This window comes from Symphodus melops (genome assembly GCF_947650265.1).
Source record: "Symphodus melops genome assembly, chromosome: 8".
Taxonomy (NCBI): Eukaryota; Metazoa; Chordata; class Actinopteri; order Labriformes; family Labridae; genus Symphodus; species Symphodus melops.
The window spans coordinates 22596348-22615912 of NC_136698.1; the positions used below are offsets into that span (position 1 = coordinate 22596348).

The window sequence follows — 19565 nt, forward strand, 5'->3', positions numbered from 1 at the left end:
GAAAAAACACCTTCACTGTGTGGAATTTGTATTTTGCTGGTTGGAAAGTCCTCTCAGCCTCTCCCACCATCAAGGGAGTATGCCGTCCCTGCACTTCCTCCAATTCTCTCAATGTTTGCTTTTTGAACTTTATGCCTTGCTCCTTTTGTGTGTGCGTACTTTGTGTTCGGTTTGAGTGTGTGTGTGTGTGTGTGTGTGTGTGTGTGTGTGTGTTTCTGTTCAATCCCCCCTTCAGTTTCATACAAATAGTTCGACACTGAAACATCAACGGCATGCTTCAGCAGAGGAGGTTCAAGAAGGCCAGCACTCACTGCACTCAGGGGTGAGCTCATTGATCTTTTTTTTTGTCTTCCTTTAGTCAAATCAACACTAAAACCTGCGTTACTGTGTCTTTCATGTATTTGTCTATTACAAATAGTGGCTTGTATAAATGACACAGTTATCACCTGGTCTCTGTCATGACATTTAGGAGCTCTCAGAGACAGAGATCTCTTCAATGACTAGATGTCTTTACTTGAAAGACAGGACAGTGGATGGAGTCAGAGATTGGGGGGAGGAGTTGATATGACATTCTGGAATATATCCATTGATCAAAATAAACCTGGGCTACCACCTTTGAGGACTACAGCCTTTGTACATGTGGTGCGCAATGCCTCTCTCTAGATGTCTTTTGTCTGAAATAGATGGCGTTGCTTGTAATTTTTCTTTTTTGATAATTTAATCCAAAACAACGTACTCAGGTCGAAGACCAGTGTTTCCTCAGCTCTGCATTTCTCTTCTATTGGGGCCAGCTGGGGGCCACTAGAGGTCTCTGTGTCCAAAGACTTCTTTCTCATATCCTAAAAAGGGAAGTGATATGTAAACAATAAATGTGCTTCAAATCAATAAAATCAACGGCACTCTCAAATGTCATTCAAAAAGCACATTTTGTAATGACACTTTTAGAATGTGTCTGATACCTGTGTCCCTGTTCTCTCTCTCTCTCTCTCTCTCTCTCTCTCTCTCTCTCTCTCTCTCTCTCTCCTCTCTCTCAGTTATTCTCCCTCCTCCTTCACCTGTTGCACACCTGGCCAGGCAGGAGAGACTGGGACACACTCCCAGTTTTAGGTTTCCATTTGTCCCCACCCTCTCTAAGATTGCTGGGTTTTTTTTCTAGTTTGGTTGGAGATAACTTGTAGTCCTATTTTCAGTCTTTTGGTTTCTTCGGGTTTATCTTTTCTTCTTAGGTAGTTTTTGGGGGAGGTGCTGAGAGCAACAGTCCATTATGTGGTTGGGCTTAGCACCTTCACATCTTTTGTTCTTTTTGCCCGGTCTCTGGCATCTTTGTGTTTCTTGTTGATCCAAACATAATACAGGTGCTTTACCACAGTGTATTCATAGTTAATGGTACTTCCATAGAACACTGGCAAAACCTGTAGTAGACAATAATTTCAATTTCTTCATAACCAAAACTACCATCCAGGTAATATTGTGGTGATAACAGATCACTGTTTTTCTTTGTTTTTTTTTTACATTTGACAGTCATGACCACACTAACCGAGACCAAAACATTCGCAACACCAGAGTGCTCCAAGACTGAGACAAGATCGAGACATTTAGGGATCAAGACAGAGTCAAGACCAAGGCCAAGGCAGGACGAGAGGACGAGACTGAGACAAGACGAAGACCATAAATATCGCTGAAAAACCTTCACCTTGACTGCATTAGGCACGTCACTCACTTACACCGTAACATCGAGACGATTGCAGCAGTGACACAGGGGAACCAGAATGTATTTGTTCTTTTCGAAACATGCATTTTCCTTTTAATAGTAACAGCGTGGACCGGTCTTGATTTGAAATCTGGAGTCCGCCCAGTGTGAGACCGAGACAAGACTGAGTGAAAGTGCTTTTGATTCAGAGACGAGTTTCCAGCAACAGGCAGTAAATGTAAGACTTGATACAAGGTTTGTGGCTGTGGCTCAGTTGATAGAAGTGTTGTCTCTCAACTGGAAGGTTGAGGGTTTAATCCCCAGGAAGACACTTAACCCCTGCACTGCTCTATGAATGGATTAGTTAATTTTGATGGTAAGGGTCTTACTACAGAGTAACCACTGCCATCTGTGTTTTAAGGGTATGAATGTGTAGGTGTGACATTCAATGTAGAAGCGCTTTAAGTCATCAGAAGGCGTATTAATGGTTAGCCCTTCGAACACCAGTCACACCAGAATAAATAATTGGTTGTCTTATGAAGACAAGGTGTGGATTTTAACACTGACGAGGTTCACCATCCAATTTTATTAGAAAAGTAGTCTATACAAATCTTTAATAGTCTATACAAATGGCTCTTTTCCTTCCTCAGTCCCTCATTTACGCCGCTCCCCCCACCCTCCCCAAACCCTGTCTCTGCCCCAAATCACACAGACTTTAATCATCATCACAGACTGTTTATTAGTGTGAGCAGTTAGGGGCATTGTGGTTATTATGGTTGTTCCTCAGTGTTTACAGAATGGGAGGAGTGATGAGGGTTAGTCCGTCCCCAGAAAACACATGTTGGTTAAGCCGAGAGGACACTTTTTTACATGCCATGGAATTACAATACAGAATGGCAGCCTGCAAGGTTTTTTGGACTCCAGCAACCTTTGAAGGTGAGTGTATTAGAGCAGAGTCCTTGAGTGGCGTTGTGGTGGTGAGAGGGTTTGATTAATTGCATAACTTTAGGTCTTGTAAATAAAACAGAGCTGTAACCTTGGTATGATCATAGATCCAACATGTGAATGCTTTATGCTTTTTTCTGTATGTGTCACTTTCGCATTTATGGAAATGCAGTTTAAATCACACAGGAAGCATGGGTTTGTTTGTTATGTATCAGATTACATAATTTACATATTAAGTTCTCAAGTTCTGTTGGGCAGTGGGCCCATCAGAGAATAAACCTTCATAGAGGCAAATAAGGTGGAGAACACATATGTTGGAATTTTTGCACATTTGTCGTCCATTGAGTGGTGTTCATGGTGTTTATTTCGTGTTGTTCAAACCTAACTCTCACTTCTCTGGAGGATTTCTGATGTTTGAGTGATTTATAGAGGCCAAATTAAAACATTTTCACTAGACCATGGCTAAACAATGAGTTATAATAATAATAACGTATTAATCAGTGTGACTAACATGCAGACCAATCTTTGGGTTAGGATGATAGCTGGCTCTACCTGTCCACCAAATCCACCTCTTCCATCCCACCTACTTCTCTGACTGATGGCCTACAAGAAATAAAATCCCGGTTCTCCTGCAACTTCCTCAAATTAAACAGTGACAAAACCGAGCATCTCCTCATCGGCACCAAGTCCACAATTGCAATTACAATGACAGCTTTTCACTTACCATTGAGCAATCCAGAGTCTCTCCCTCCCCTAAGGTTAAGAGTCTGGGTGTCATCCTTGACAACACACTATCATTCCAAGCTCACATCAATAATGTCCCCCGGTCTTCATACTCTTCAACTCCCTTCTCTTTGGTCTCCCTCTCAAGTCCATCCATGAACTTCAGCTGGTCCAGAACTCTGCAGCTCGCATCATCCCCAGAACCCCCTCTGTTAATCACATCACTCCTGTCCTTCAGCCGCTTCATTGACTCCTGGATAAATTTCGCATCAACTATACAAAATTATGCTCCTCACCTGTAAAGCCATCTATTACCGCGCCCCGCTGTACCTCTCTGAACTCCTGCACATCAACACACCCACCTGCACTCTCAGGTCTTCTTCTTCCCTGCAATTCCCTGTACCACCATCACGCATGTCCACCAAGGGGCCCAGAGCTTTTAGTCAATCTGTCCCCCATTTCTGGAACTCCCTCCCACCACACATGCCCAGACCCTGACAACTCATCAGAGTTCAGACCAGGAGGCAGAGCTCCAGTCTTACACACTTCTCTGCTCTTCCTTTAGATCTGTTTACCTGCCACTTGCTGTTCTTATAACTGTAAATCTAACTGTAACTCTACTTATAACTGTAACTCTGTTCAGATTGAATTACAGATATCTGTAATTCAATCTGAATAGAAGTCAATAGCACAATCCTTTAATTATTAAAAATAAAAAATATTTAATTAAGGGTCAGGTACTGTATCTACAATGAACATTTCCACTGTAATGAAGCACTTATTTTAGATATCTTTATTAGAATTGTTAACAGTGAAAAATATGTTGTGGATATATCAGTTTGTAATTCAACATGCCAAAAAGCAATTATTTGTATCGACAGTTGCTATTCCCGCTTATACTTTCAAAAAGGCTTGCCACACACGGTACTGGACCAATTTAAATGTTAGGCGGAACATTAAATCAGGCCCATCCGGTTAGTTTTACTCCATGTCTATCCCCATTTTGAGTTTGCAGAAATTTACTGCAGTATTAAATTGCAAGCTTGACTGGAACTCTTTGATTCTAAACAAGGCTGAACAGCTGTGTCAGACTCTCTCTGCTGCTCTGTCGACAGTCAGGTGGCAAAAGACAACTGCTGACAACACAGTGCAACACATGCCATCCAAATAACCTTTCAGAAACTGCACCATGACATCATAGCCCAGATACACTGTGTGTGTGTGTGTGTGTGTGTGTGTGTGTGTGTGTGTGTGTGTGTGTGTGTGTGTGTGTGTGTGTGTGTGTGTGTGTGTGTGTGTGTGTGTGTGTGTGTGTGTGTGTGTGTGTGTGTGTGTGTGTGTGTGTGTGTGTGTGTGTGGCAGGCATGCCTGTGCGTCTATGAGCTACAGAGAGTGGCTGCACCTGTGCCGTCACCATGCCTGACCGCCCCACCTTCCAAGAAAGCTGTTAGATTTATGTTTTCAAAGGGAGACAAGTGGATTAGCCCATGAACTGCTTAAAATGAATCCTGCAAGTGTGTGTGTATTTGGAAAGTTGGTATGTGGCTATTGATATCTAAAGATGCATTATGGGACAGGAAGGGGAATAGGATGTCGACCACAACAGAGAACATTCCTTCTGTGGTTTTTAAGAACATAAAACATGCCGCCCATGACCTTTATGACATTATTTAAAAAGGTGAATAAATAGCTTTTTAATAGAGCTCACAGTACATAACAAGACAAGTATAACGCTAAGTGCCCTTGCCACCTAATGAAACATGCATGGACTTTAATATAGGGATGTACCATTACATTGTTTGAATATTGGTATGGACCATAATACCTTACAGCTTATTCAAATACTTTTTTTTTACTTAAGAAGTTCCCTGTTGTTCAAACTCTGACTGATTTTGGTTGATTTGGGTTTCATCCCCAACTACTGCGGCCACATATTGATGTAACCTTTGGCAAGACACTTCAGGCACAGACAGGCAGACAAAAAAAATAAAATGGGAGAACACATAGACACAAGACTGCAACTTTTTCTGATTTTGTTGCTTATTTTGAATCATTGAAGGTAGTTACATACAGCCATAACAAGCTAGGATTTCTTAATGATGGAGACTGGCCATGTTTCGTGCCCGTGCTCTACCTCTTCCAACTGTGCCAGGGCCAAGGAGGTGTACCTTGCTTGAGCACGGTCGAGACACTCACACAAGTCAAATGAACTGGGCACGGTATGGATTGCCTCGTGTGCGTGCATCCTTAACCCCCGCTCTATCGCTCCTTTCTCTTCGGTGTGTCGGTGTGTATTAATAAATTAGTAACTACAGATGGACAGTTCACTTTGCATCTCAGTACGTGTGTTATTGGGTAAATGTGAGTTATGGTCAGAAAATTAGAAAAGCGCTGTACAAGCTCTCGCCAATTTACCTGTTCGACTGACAATTCAAGAGGAGGGACTGCTAGCATTACGTTAAATATGTACAATCTTGTAGTTCATTTTAAAAAGAGATGCAATATACAAAGATACAAAGAAGTGAAAAAGCACCTTTGGTCTCAATTTGCCCTATTTTTTTTACAATCGATGTTTCTCTACTTATTATACATAAAACTACAGATAGCTCTCCTCAAGTTCAAGTTACAGCTAAAGTTCATACTTCTCTACACCATAAACCCACTCGCACCACACTATTTATTTCCCCTCCTATTTATATCCATTTATATCTTAAATCAAACATTGTGCTTGTATCATTTCGTGACCTAACCATTGGTAAATATATAGTGAAAACATCAGACTCACATACACACACGTAGCTGAAGCTTTACTTTCAGTTCTCTGTCATCCTTTTAAAGGTCAAAGGCAATGTGTCTCTGACTGCTGCGACCACTAGAGTGTGGTGCCAGACATTAGATAACTGCTGGCAATGCACACGGGATTCTGGCACACCCATTTAAAAAAAAGGTAGACTGTGACGGTATTCCCAGTAACTCCTCTTCTCCTGGTCCAGCTTATGCACATGAAATACAAGTCTGTCTGTCTGTCTGTCTGTCTGTCTGTCTGTCTGTCTGTCTGTCTGTCTGTCTGTCTGTCTGTCTGTCTGTCTGTCTGTCTGTCTGTCTGTCTGTCTGTCTGTCTGTCTGTCTGTCTGTCTGTCTGTCTGTCTGTCTGTCTGTCTGTCTATCTATCTATCTATCTATCTATCTATCTATCTATCTATCTATCTATCTATCTATCTATCTATCTATCTATCTATCTATCTATCTATCTATCTATCTATCTATCTATCTATCTATCTTCTTAAATCTTTGAAAGGATAGCAACATTTCACAATAACTATTCATTGTTAGCTTGATTTTCATCAAAACATGACATTGTAGAGGTTTTTTTTTTTTCAATTAAAGGTCACATGTTATTCTCAGAGCAAGTCTCAGAGCTCCCAAAATCATGTTTGTGAAATGTCTTGTTCTAAATCCACTCTGATCCTGTATTTGATCATGCCTATAAACCCCTCTATTTCAGCCCTGCTCGGAACAGGCTGTTGTCTGACCACACCTATCTGGTTCATTCATGTGGTGTCGGACACATTGGAATTTCAGTTTCCGAGTTGTAAAATGCACAGGAACCCCCGCTCAAGTCAAAACAGAAACTCAGAATCTCAGAAAAGAAATAGGTGCCCAACTTCCCGACTTGATGTTAGAATCTCTAACGTCAAGTCAGGTTTTTAGAATGAGAAAAATATTTTTTGTTGATTTTAAAGTACTTTTTATTAATTCATGTTTTTGCTCAAACAAAACTTTTAATATTTCACTGATCTTCCTTGTACCATCAGTGTTTTTTTGTGCTGTTGTAACAACATTAAGACTTTCTGAACTGATATTACGTGAACGCACTGTGAACGATTTCTCAACTGGTAAACTTGGACCACCCAAACAGCACATGAATGCAGCATTGCTCTGGTTTTCTCGCACCATACCCTATTGTTTACCTGTTGAAGGCAGACTCAGAGGGCAGAACCCCACCCCAGGTACGTGACACTTCCACTTTGGGTGGGGTCACTGCCCTTTGTGATGTCATAAGAGGAACATTTCCAAACGGCCTGTTTTAACACATTTTGTGTGTTATGTAATGTTTCTTTCTTGTTTAGTTGTATTTTAAAGATTACATTTCTTTATATTGTTTTAGTTCTCATTTTAGCTGCTTGTTTTACTTATGTGTTAATGTTTCCTAGTTTGGTGTTCAGTGTAACTTGTATTATTTGGTTATTTCTGATCATTGTGTTTCCCTTGTGTGTTTCTTAGTTCAGTCTTTATGTTTGAGTTCTGCGTCCTCAGTGTTTCTGGTCTCGTGTTCATTGTTTCCTCTGTCTGTTTCTTTCCTATCTGATTGCCGTGATTGCCTGCACCTGTGTATGATTACCCCTGTGTCCATTTAATCTCTGTGTTTCTTCCCCTCTGTGTCAGTTTATTGTCGTGTTGGATGTGGTGTTCATCAGTCTCCTAGTGTCAGTTGTCGTCGTGATTCCTCGTGCTTCCTGTTTTTCTTTATGGACATTGGATTATTATTGAGTAAGATTGTTTTCTGTCTTTGCCTCTTTGTTTTAAAATGAATAGTTTTTTTATGTTCTGCAATTGGGTCCAGTTCCTTGTTTTTCCACCTGTAATACTAAAAAGACGAGCGTGTAAGGTTCAACAACAATCCATCATTTGTTGGACGATCAAGCTTTGGAAAACCAGAAACTGACTACATTAGACGGAGAGAATGGACCTCTCATTATTGGGAGAGTTTGTAGACAGACAGGGAAACATATTAGTGACCTCAGTGCTTACGTCCTTCTCCTCCCTCTTAACTTCAACCCACATCCACAGAGCCCAGCCTCCTCCCACATCCACTCAAACAGACGCTGACCTAAGTTACACTTCTGTTACAGAGACCCGACACCTCAGAAAGGATAGCAGTGAAACACAAAGCTACAGAGCTTCAGTCACCTGTGTAGCCTGAAAGAACTTCTCCAGACAATGGACAATTATTAGCTTTTTCTGTATTTCTGTATTTCTCTCTCTCTGTATTTTTCAAGTACATAGACTCTCCTGGTAATGTTGGCTGTTGGCTAGAGGTACATAGCCTGAGAGTTTTTTTTTTTTTTTAAGTCAACAGGTTTCCTTTTTTAAGTTTATGTTGTGTTTTATATGTTTCTCAAGTAATGTAATGGAAGAAAAACAACTTTGGAAATTAGTTTAGTTTGGCAGTTTAAAGTGCAAAGTTATCAGCTCTTAGGTAGCCGTAAGAACTATTTTGTGCTTGAAGACAAAGGAATAGTTTGGACAGAGCCAAACATGGATTTATGGGTGGTGGTGAGGAAAGTGTAAGGGGTCATGTTTGGAGAAAACTGTTCTTACAGTCTGAGCACTGACTCAACACCATCATCGGAAATTAGGTGAGTTCCATTTCATCATAGGAATTATAAAATAACATAAAGTATGTTTATTTGGTACTTTTGAACAATAGCTTTGGTTTTGTATCATTTGTACTCATCTTTTCATAGGGATGAGCCAAGCTGGATGAATGTACTTGCTCTCTTTCTTTACTGCATAAATTCTGCATTATTTTATAATCTTCCTTAAAATTGACCCGCTCTAAATAACATGGATGCATGTTTGTTACTGTTCAATATGATCTGTATCATTACTCATTAGTCAAGATAGCTATGGATGGCTGGATATATGGATGTATAATAACTAAAATTACAATAAGCGCTCCACAGACGGACAAGAAGATCTGGTTTCCCATTGTAAACAACAGGTGTGAACAGGATGTGAACTTGCCCATATAAATGCACAAGAGTTTCTTTTGTGGCTATGATTATAATACTTTAGGTTTCTCATTTTACAAACTGTCTTTAAAAGCATTGAATAGGAGCCTTGATATCGTCTTGATAAACAGTCCCCTGTTCTCTAAATGAAATAATTGTGCTGTACTTTGGTCAAAATATAACATGAATCAAGCACCAGAGGAGGTTTGTGACCCTGTAGAAACCAGCAATCTCAGAACGCTCTGTTTTGGTGTGTGTCTATTTAAATATAATGAGCCCTTCCTGAGTTTTCCCTGTCGACGTCACTCCTTTGCTATAGGGAGAATGAAAATGGCGGTCCAGTGCAAAAGTTTTGCTCTCGGCTGTGGGTGGAGATACCATGGGAAGGGAGGGGATTTTGTTTTACCACAATCCAACTTGTGATGTCACAAGTGTAGAAAATTTGAAACTGAGCATGTTCTCTGTGTAAGACTTATGCAGACTACAAACAAAGGACTGGATGGATTTCTTTCAAACTTTGTGGGTTGAGTTACCCAGATAAGTATTCAAAAACACTGTAAAAGAAGATTTTTCATAATGTGTCCCCTTTAAAGTTCTTTTTGTCATATTAATAGGAAAAATAAATAAACGTTAAAAATGATCAAATAAATAACATACACATTTTCCCAGAACTTGACCAATTAACTTTAAAGGTTACATATTTTCCACAACCTTAAATAAGTCTCAACTTTCACAGATACTTCCTTTAAGTTTAAACCTTAAAATAGTTCAAAGTTGGTCTCATGCTCAATAACTTTCAACATCGAGAATGCATGCACCGCTGACTGCACGTTTACTTCTTTTTTTCTGCTTGTTTAATCTCTTGTGCGGTTACTGCAATGGACAACACATTTGCATTTGAGACTTTTGAAAAACTGAATGTCAACCGTAATTTATCATTTTACCTTTGTATACCTTTGTCTTCTTTTGACTCAGAAGTTTCTTATGTTACCATGGCCTATTAGCCTACCAACCACATGTTAGAAAAGAAGGTCAAGTTTTAGCAACCATGTACTGTGCCCATTACTCAATCCTTTGTAAAAATTCGCAGTTTTTTTATTTTAATTTTTTTGTTCATAATTTAGCCGGAATTCATCTTTGGGCCCCTGAACCGTAGGTGTGTAATAACTGGTCTTTAAATTTGATCCATCATTCATTGTGTTGACATTTCGCACCACTAACCGTCTTATCACCAGCGTGACGTTCAGTGCAGTTGAGCTGCGACTAAAGTGCAGCTAAGAAGTGCTCAGTACTTAAAGGCTCAAAGTGAGAAACTGTGCTCACAATAGCCATCACACAGCTTACATCAGCTCATACAGGAAAAGTCAATATTGACTTTGGCATGGGTCAGGTGCTCCATCAATCATGGCTCCTTTACTTATACAAACCAAGCATGGCTAGGTGTGTAGTGAAGCATACTTTTGTCAATATTTAGTCCTGTCATGTTGACGTCTCCTTCTTCAGTCACCTGGTGTTACTGGAACACCTTGCTGTTTTGGTCTTCAGTTCATGTTTTACTCAGTTATTTTAACTTCTTTACTCAACATAAGTTGAGATAAGTTCAAGATAAAACATCTGATTATAGATGTGTGTCATCTAATTATAGATCTGATCATGAGATCCACTGTGTCAGTGGACCTCAAGGCTCTATAGCTTTTCAGAGGAGAAATAAACAAGCATGTGAAGGTTTAATTGTGGCCTTTTTAGGGATTAAAAGAAGGATCTAAAGAAGGCATGCATGAGTTTGTTATTTTTCTTATCTGTGTTAATTTTGTTAGGCCTAACTCCTAATTTCCATACTCAGTGGGCCATAGTCTCAGCGCCACAGTTTTAGTCCGTCGAAAGGTGTTCACCCTGTCCCACTGGATCATTTTCTATAACATGGGTGTAGCCATAAGCAGCTTTAAACATATGACAGGAGACCAACAAGGTGACACAGAAATAAAGAGAAAAAAAGAACATGTTCCTTTGTCCCTTTTCTTCCTGTGGTTGCTTTGTTGTACATTTGGCACCTGTTTTGATATAATGATGATAAAATGATGAAATATATGATCATGAGTCTGTATGTTGTTTTTGTATTTTGATGCTCTGTGTGTTTTCTTGTTTGACTTTCTGTTTGGGTCGTTTCATTCTGTCCAGCTTGACACGTGCCAGCCAGGTACACCGTCGAAAATAGACTAGCTGGGTGTTTGAAACAGTGCAGAGCGTAGTGACGTTGCTGGCAAGGCTCAGAATATGGAAACACTCGCTGTGGAAACACAATTATTGACTAGAGTGGCAACGAATAGCGGCATAGTGTGTGGTCCTAAAGGCCCTGACACACTAAGGAGACCACTGCCATTTTCAACTTTTCATCTGACCTTTTAGATTAGAAGTAGGCTACCTATGAGTGGTGATAAAATGGTATTCTCGCATCATAACAACGGTTTATTTATCTGCATTCTTCTTTGCCCTCTTCCGATTTCACCTTTTTGGAATGACGATTACAGACGATTACACCTGCTGACATGGAGAGTTATTACCTCCCAAGCATGCGCAGAATGTACGTGGTGGTTGGCTGTTGGCTGTAGTCTTTGTGATGTGTTCTAGTGCAACTTTTTTGTCAAGACAAAAGCTGTTTTGTGCCAACTCCACAGCCGGCCTTCGTCACAACTAGTTCTTTGCCATCTACTTGGTGTGTCAGGGCTTTCACAATCCAAGGCATGCACAGAGGATGTGGAAGGAGAGAGAATTCTTAAATCTGCATAGTTAAGGGCTGAGTGGAGTTCAACGACACATGGATTTAGCTGTTTGCCAGGAGAATAACTGTAAGGCCGTCTTTAATCAAGCTTTGACCTGTTTCTAAATTGATCAAATGTCATGTGGAAACAGCATTTCCAATATGAAGACCACCATCGTTTGGCTTTTATAGGGTTCCTCAGAAACCAACAAGTGACATCACTGAGACCACAGCCACATCCTGTAGTCAATGGGCAAAACCATGAGCAGAAAGTATTTGAAAAAACATGCATCAACATCTACTGTATGTCCAAATCACCAGACCAAAACATAGGCCTATTATCAAGCCCTCTGGTACAATTGAAGGACAAATACAACTTTAATCCCAATGCTTTCATCACCTTATTCTTGGGGTCTCTGAAAATGTCAACCTTCACAATGTAACCTTCTGTAAGAGGGTATGTTTTGTGGAGGGTCTTGCACTGTAAAGGAATGGCATTCATGTGTGTAAGATGGACTGTCCACATACCATTTCACATCTGCCACTTAAGTTCTTTCATGAGTTCACAAAGATAACTCCCTTTGGACAAATATAACAGTCAGAGACACACGCTGCTTCAGGCATGTAGTCAGTCAACACAGTCTTCACTCATAAATCAAACTGACACTTTCTCAAGTATGACTTCTGCACACACAATGACAGGCCTACTCTTATTTTAGGCTGCATGTTTTTCACACTAACGGGAAGCTATGTGGGCATGCTATTATGATGTCACACTACATTTGATTTGCAGAAGACATATTGAGATGCTATTATGTCGTAAAAATAAGTGGATAAAACCAATTCAGTTCAATAGGGTTTAAAAAGTGGGGATGAGAGTCACACAAACAACGCAGAGAACCTTAAACAGTCTGATAGACTGCTGATGAATTTACACACTATGAAAGGGACATCAAATGAACATGCCTGAAAAGACACAAAACAGGTTTCATGATAAGTTAAATAAAATGTGTTTTTTTTTGCTTGAAAGTTTTCTTCAGGTGATGCAAAAAGCGTCATATTGCATCACATGAAGAAAACTTCCAGGCAAAGAAAAACATATTTTTCTTGTCTCAGGGCAAAATGAGGGTTGGACTCATGACCATTCAACACAACTACCATGTTTCTAATGATACACAGCTTCATGAAAATGGGTGACGTATCCCTTTAAACCAAATAAAGCACTTGCATGAATTGGTGTGATTTCTGAAGGGAAGCTTACAAAGTGAAAGTGTACATTTACAACGGGTGACCGATCTGACCCCAACACTGTAACCTCTGTTAGTGAGTTAGTGATGACTGATGACAGAGAGCTGTGCAGCCTGCCTTGTAAATACATGTAAGGGATGCAGGACCAGTTCATTGACGATGACATGTGAACATTCATCATACTGAATAAGAACATAACAACCAGCCTGACTCTTTGATGTTCTTAACTGTGCATACACTTAAGTGCAGGTGTTTTTTTTAGTTGTTTTAGGACCAAAGTCTGTAGATACAGGAGATACAGCCAGTTGATTAAAAGTTTGCCAAACACACGTTTCTTTAAAGTGATGTTGTTGTAAATGATCATGTTGAAACCTAATTATTCTGTTTTTTTTAAGTTTCAATGTAGCATGTTTTGTTTTCTTCATACTTTATACTGCACTTGCACATGCAGTATATTCATATGACAGGTGCATAGGAAATTAATACACATTACATGACCTATATGACCAAAGTATGGGAGACATTATTTGAGATACATATATTTTGTGTTTGTGTGCACATTACACTTCAGGCCACAACTACATAATAACCCAGTTAAATTAGACTGGACACGCCCCCTGACTACAAGGCCACTTTTTTTTTTTAACTTTCATCATACCTCTTATCTTTTTCTCAATTTGTGTGACTGCTCTCATACTTTTAACTAGAATATACATCATTTTATAAATAATCCAACAAACTTCAAATAATAGTAGCTTTGTAGTCTCTTTCTATTGACCTGATCCTTTGCAAAATATCCGCATTAATAATCTTTTCTGGGCTGCTTCCCCTGGCCTGTCAAGGATATCAGACTCTGTTATTGTGTAAAAGTATTTTAATAACAATTTAATATTCACATAATGTATATTTTTGTTTTTCAGTTGAGTCATCCCCTCCTGCTAGTAGTGGACTACAGGTCCCTCATTCCTCAACGAAGATGTTTCTGTGGGCAGGAAGTAAAGCAACGGACGGAAAAAGTGAAAGCAGGTCTGAATACAGCCTCGCCTTGTTGTACTTTACTTTAGTCAGCTGTTGTGTTGATTGAAATCAAGCACTAAACCTTTTGAAAGAGTTGTACTTCCAGTTGATGTGAGATGAAAATAGCTGAACTGTCATTTAAAATCTTAAATTATATTATATATTATATGCTATATATCTGTTGAAATATGAGCACAAGAAATGGATGTGTTTGCCCCGTACATAATAGTATGTAAAGAACAGTTAAGTTTGAGTATGTAATGTCATGCTTAACAATATATTAGAGACATGAGTCATAATGAAACATTATACAATGAAACTAAAGAAAATTAAATGTAATCGATTACACGTTTCACATTAAAGATGATTGTGACTCTTGGTGACAGGCAATTTGAACTGATATTATCTAAGTATACAGAAATGGGGATTTCAAAGGGATTTAAAAGAAGTTAAATGGTTTCACAGCGGTTTCCCTGTTGTTCCTAAAAGCAGCCTTCAGTGTCAATGCAAATACACCTACAGCTCTATCTGAGCGGTTCACAAAGCTTGACCTTCATGAGGGGTTAAACCTTCTGGAAAGAAAAAAAATCAAGACAAATATCTGACAAACAGACGATGAAGTGATGAAGTGACATTTTAGAACAAGCGTACTTCAAGGATCAAGTGTGTATAGAATTTAGTGACATCTAATGGTGAGTTTGCAGACTGCAGCCAACTGTTAACTGCCGTTTCGAGTAGTGAGGAGGACTTCTCAGAGGATGAAGAGTTTTGTAAAGGTTTAAGGTCACGGATACAAAACAATTCTTTTTCAGTCGATTATTCCAAAGATATACCTTTTGAAATAAACATTGAGCCAAAAGATCCAAACATCACTTCAACTAGTCCAGCTAACTCCTTCATAAAATAATTTAGCTATCACAAAGGATTAAAACAAGACATGTCCAGTGTCTGGAAAACAAAGTGTTGCAAGGCCTCAAGACAGATGTTATATCTGTACATATAGTGAAAAGATCCCACAATGTGTTTGGAATACGTAAGTGTCTCTGTAAGTGTCTTCTGTTAAATAAATGAATTAATTATTTTAAAAAAAAAATGCTTTTAAAAGAAGGGTTACAGAAGGTACGGGTTATGTTCAAAGATTTTAAAAGATGGAAATAAATTCACAAGACATGAAGCAGCTTTGATGTTGACCCCTGTTGGGCTTCTTCTTTTTCAGATCAATCTACCAGAAAATCCGAGTCTATGAGGCGCTGGATAAGAGGAAGACAGTGACAGCTCTGAGGGCCGGAGAGGACCGAGCCATCCTGCTGGGCCTCGGCATGGTCCTGCTGTCGGTCATGATGTACTTCGTGGTGGGAATCACCATCCTGCGCTCTTACTCTGACAGGTAAAAAGAGCTCACATCGCCACTTATAGACTTTTTAAGTCAAGATAGACATTTTCTTTTTCTTATTATTGATTACAAATGTGTATTCATCTGCATATCCACATAAAATGACTAACTACTTTTAAAACAATTGAAAGTGTGTGAGAGTATGCATTACAAGGAGGGCTGTAAGAAATTAATGTATAACTTTTTTTTGGATCACAGGCTATTTTGTACCATAAGATGCACCGTGAGCCATCGCCTTCTAAGTGATGGAAAAGAACACCCACTGTGCCTTTGAATGGCTAATTTGATAGAAAATACTCTTGATAAAAGGGCTCAGCAGAAAAGTCAAAAGTAATAGTGCAAAAGTGGATATTTCAAAATAAAAGCAGTCAAAACAGGAAGTACCCTTAGCTTAAGGGTACTGTATAAAATACATAAAAGCATAGCAATTGCTATGCTAAGCAACTGCTTTTTTAAATGCAAATAATGGGGTTTAAACATATGATAAACATGCAATTAATTGTTTTCAGAAGCTATGACTGGTTGATCCTTAAAATGAATTTAAAAAAGTGCTTTCTGATACATAGACAGTGAAGTCCATAAGGCCCAATCATAGAAGCAAGCCATGCATGAACATATCTGTTAATTAATTGTATTCAAGTTTAGCAATTAATTAAGATTCAAAAATGTTTATCTTAGGACAGTCCTATTTACAAGTATTCTCTCTCTCTCTCTCTCTCTCTCTCTCTCTCTCTCTCTCTCTCTCTCTCTCTCTCTCTCTCTCTCTCTCTCTCTCTCTCTCTCTCTCTCTCTCTCTCTCTCTCTCTCTCTCTCTCTCTCTCTCTCTCTCTCTCTCTCTCTCTCTCTCTCTCTCTCTCTCTCTGTAAACTCTCCAGTTTATGGACAGGTGAGGCCAGCTGCACCATTGTAAACTCCACCATCGTGTGGGATGTGAACTGCTCATACAGCTGTGGAGCAGAGTGCTGGAAGAGCTCCCGATACCCGTGTCTGCAGGTCTACGTCAGCCTCAACTCCTCAGGGAAGGTGGTGCGACTGTTTCACAACGAGGAGACGCAGGACAGCAATCCAGAGGTACACCACATTGTTTAATTGGTCATTAGATTCAGTTAAGTCATTTCAAACATGAGGAAGGACTTTTTAAAAGATCCAAAATTGTTCATGATACTATAAAAGCTCTCAATCAACAGCTGCATAGTTGAGCAAAGCTTATGCAGCTTCAGAAGGGATGTCTGGAATAATATGTATTTGTTTATATTGCATTTTCACAGTATATGGTGGGAATAAGTCAGTCTGTGAGGTTGATTTTATTTCTTGGTAACAATGATTACCAACAGTATACGCTGTTTTTTTTATGCAGCCAATTTCCTACAATGGAAATACATTTAATAATGATAATAAAAAGAGCAAAGAATACAAAGGAATGAGTTCAGAATTGTAATATCAAGTTTGTAGCATCTGACGTATAGATAAGTGTATCTGTGTACCTATACAGAAGACAAAACCTTTTGTCCTCTTTTCTCCTCTTCACTTATTCAGTGTTTTTACATCCCAAAGTGCCGTAAGGACTATTCTGCCACACATGCAGCCGTTCATAACATTTCTGAGCGTCTCAGGTCTCAGCACACTGTCCAGTGTTTTGTCGACCCAACAGACAGAATGGACAGCGCCATCCTGACTCAGATCTACGGCCGAGTCGCCGTCTTCCACTCGTTATTCTGGCCAACCTGCACCCTGATTGGAGGAACGGTAATCATTGCCATGGTGAAGCTTACACAGTCCCTGTCCATCATGTGCGAAAGAATTGGCCGTATTCGGAGGTGAAGGCAGTCCCTGTTATATGGACACAGCATGGACAAGTACGACTGCCTCTTGGCCTCCAGTCCTGAAAGACAAAGAGGAAGGACAGCTTTAATGCTTGATTCAAAAACAATCTACTGGCACTTTCAAGAGACTTGTGCACTTTTAGGGTTGAACTCTGTATTTTCAGATGATGGACCCACTGGTTTGATGCGTGATTCAAGTTAGGTATGTTGGTGGTGGAAGCTGTGAAATGATAATTTCCATTCTTGTTGTTGTGCTTTTACCAATTCTGGAAGAGTTTCTACAAATATGAGATTTTTTAAAGTGTCTTTTCTCTGATCTACGGTGATCCACTGTCTTAATGTTAAAGGCCAATGTTATCTTTGTGTAAACGTGCTTATCCCCTTTTCTTTGAGAGTGTGAGATGAGACCACTTTCATATATCTTTTAAAGGCTTTCTTTGCAACTTTCAGAGCAGATTTTCAGACCCGAACAAGTTGTTTCTTCGGACACACCTCCTTCATCCCTCAGCTCCCCCTGCCTCTCCCTGTTTCCCTGTTCGTTGTCTGTCAGACAGAGAGTGGCAGACACAGGCTAATAAACATCAATCGATCATTCAAATCAAGATTTGAATTCATAACAAATTAAGAAACATCCAAGAAAAACATCTGAAAAAAAGATTCTGCAACCAATTTTAAGAGCCAAATGCAAAGTTTGTCTTTTTAGGCCATATAAAAATGTTTCTGTTTAGAAAGTCTGTTGTTTCTTGTTCAATTGTACTGAAGAAGGAACAATAATAAAAGAGTGACACATAAACAAACCAGAGCCTGAAATGCAACGAAATCTAAAATGTAATAACTGGACAATAATTTTGCAAAATGCTGAGCCCAAAGCATATTAACTTTTGGCCTAAACATTGTTGATTAGGGGAAAAATATGTTGTCTGCCCCATTATGTAATAAAAGTTACTACGTTTTGGGCTTAGCATTTTGTTACATTACCTAACAGTTATTACATTTTGGGTTTTATTAAACAAAAATTGTTACATTTCGGGCTCTAACACGCCCTCTCCATGTGAAGACAGAAATGAAAACAACAAACCCAAAGGAAGTTTGACTTCACTCTCTTTTTAGGAAATCACTCCTTAACAATATTTTTTAAATCAGGGAAATTTGATTTTGATTTAGAAAGTCGCCTATTCAGAGTTTAAATATAAAGTCACTACTAACAGATAGCTAGCTTAGCTTAGTGAAGCACATTACACATTACATCTCACATGTTGAATACATGCTAGCTGTCACAAATTATTTTGCTTATTCTCACTTACAGGCCACTGGCTGTAACTTTATATTTAGCAAAAAGACAAGAGAGCTGTACATGTCATTTAATTTTTCCTAAGAAATTCATCTTTTAAATTATTTAAATCCTTTTTTTTTTTGCAACTATGGACTCAATCACACATTTTAGACTATGAGTCTCCATATAACACAGACTTCTAGCCTGAGGATGAGAGATTTGCTTTTGTCCTCTGTGGAACTTGTCTTTTGTTAGACTGACCTACTACATGAGGTTGAACTTTCAAGAATGTCCAGCTTTGTCTGATAATGTCTGTAATAATGTCAAAAAACCTCTAGCTCACTAACCACATTTTGGTTTCTTTTATTTACTTCTTGTCATGCTAATGCTTAACTGTTAACTGTGTGTAACTCTTCAGTTACAGTGTGCAGATGGTGTGTCATACAGAGCAGTGTAAGAAAAGGGCCTCCACAAGAGAAAAACAATAAAGCCCAATATGCTTCATCAGTCTGATGTGCAGTAATGCAGTCTGTGATGGATTTTAGATGTCCTTATTAAACCTGTTGGGTAACTGATTGTATTATGAAATAAACAATTTGCATGTTAGACCCTTGAAAATGTCATGCCTTTCTGCAGTAATAATTATTATTTTATTGGTTTGATTTAATGTCAGATGGATTATAGGAACTGTCTCATGATTAATTCTTTTACAAGCTTTGTGATTGGCCATAAAGTCACATCCATCACAGATTCTTTGAGGCGTTCACTGAATGTCAAAAAGACTAATTATTGAGTTCATTGTTTCACTCAGTGGCCGCTTTAAATCCACAAAAGGGGTCATATTTTTTAATAAAAGACATGAATATCTTCAGGAGAGAGAACACAGGTTTTAAACTTAAA

General features: G+C 39.1%; 1 protein-coding gene across 4 annotated transcripts; it reads left to right on the top strand.

Annotated features, from left to right (window-relative positions):
- The first annotated feature begins 254 nt into the window (after positions 1-254).
- s100p (S100 calcium binding protein P) lies at positions 255-17976 on the top strand. Of its 4 annotated transcripts, none has more exons than XM_079350062.1 (5): positions 255-322; positions 14080-14185; positions 15393-15563; positions 16445-16640; positions 17106-17976. In XM_079350062.1, exons 2-5 carry the CDS (start codon positions 14136-14138, stop codon positions 17388-17390), a joined length of 702 nt encoding a protein of 233 aa, XP_079206188.1. In that variant the 5' UTR covers positions 255-322; positions 14080-14135; the 3' UTR covers positions 17391-17976. The 4 variants fall into 4 exon arrangements, with proteins under 4 accessions (XP_079206188.1, XP_079206185.1, XP_079206187.1 ...); XM_079350059.1 differs by lacking the exon at positions 255-322 and adding an exon at positions 7808-7909; XM_079350061.1 differs by lacking the exon at positions 255-322 and adding an exon at positions 7816-7845.
- Positions 17977-19565: the final 1589 nt, after the last annotated feature.

Bases quoted from the DNA above. Each gene is read 5' to 3' on its own strand.
- s100p (XM_079350059.1), top strand. From the start codon at position 7,888: ATGGACATTGGATTATTATTGA. The intron at 15,564-16,444 runs GTAAAAAGAGCT...TAAACTCTCCAG, and splicing joins CTGCGCTCTTACTCTGACAG to TTTATGGACAGGTGAGGCCA. The intron at 16,641-17,105 runs GTACACCACATT...TCACTTATTCAG, and splicing joins CGCAGGACAGCAATCCAGAG to TGTTTTTACATCCCAAAGTG.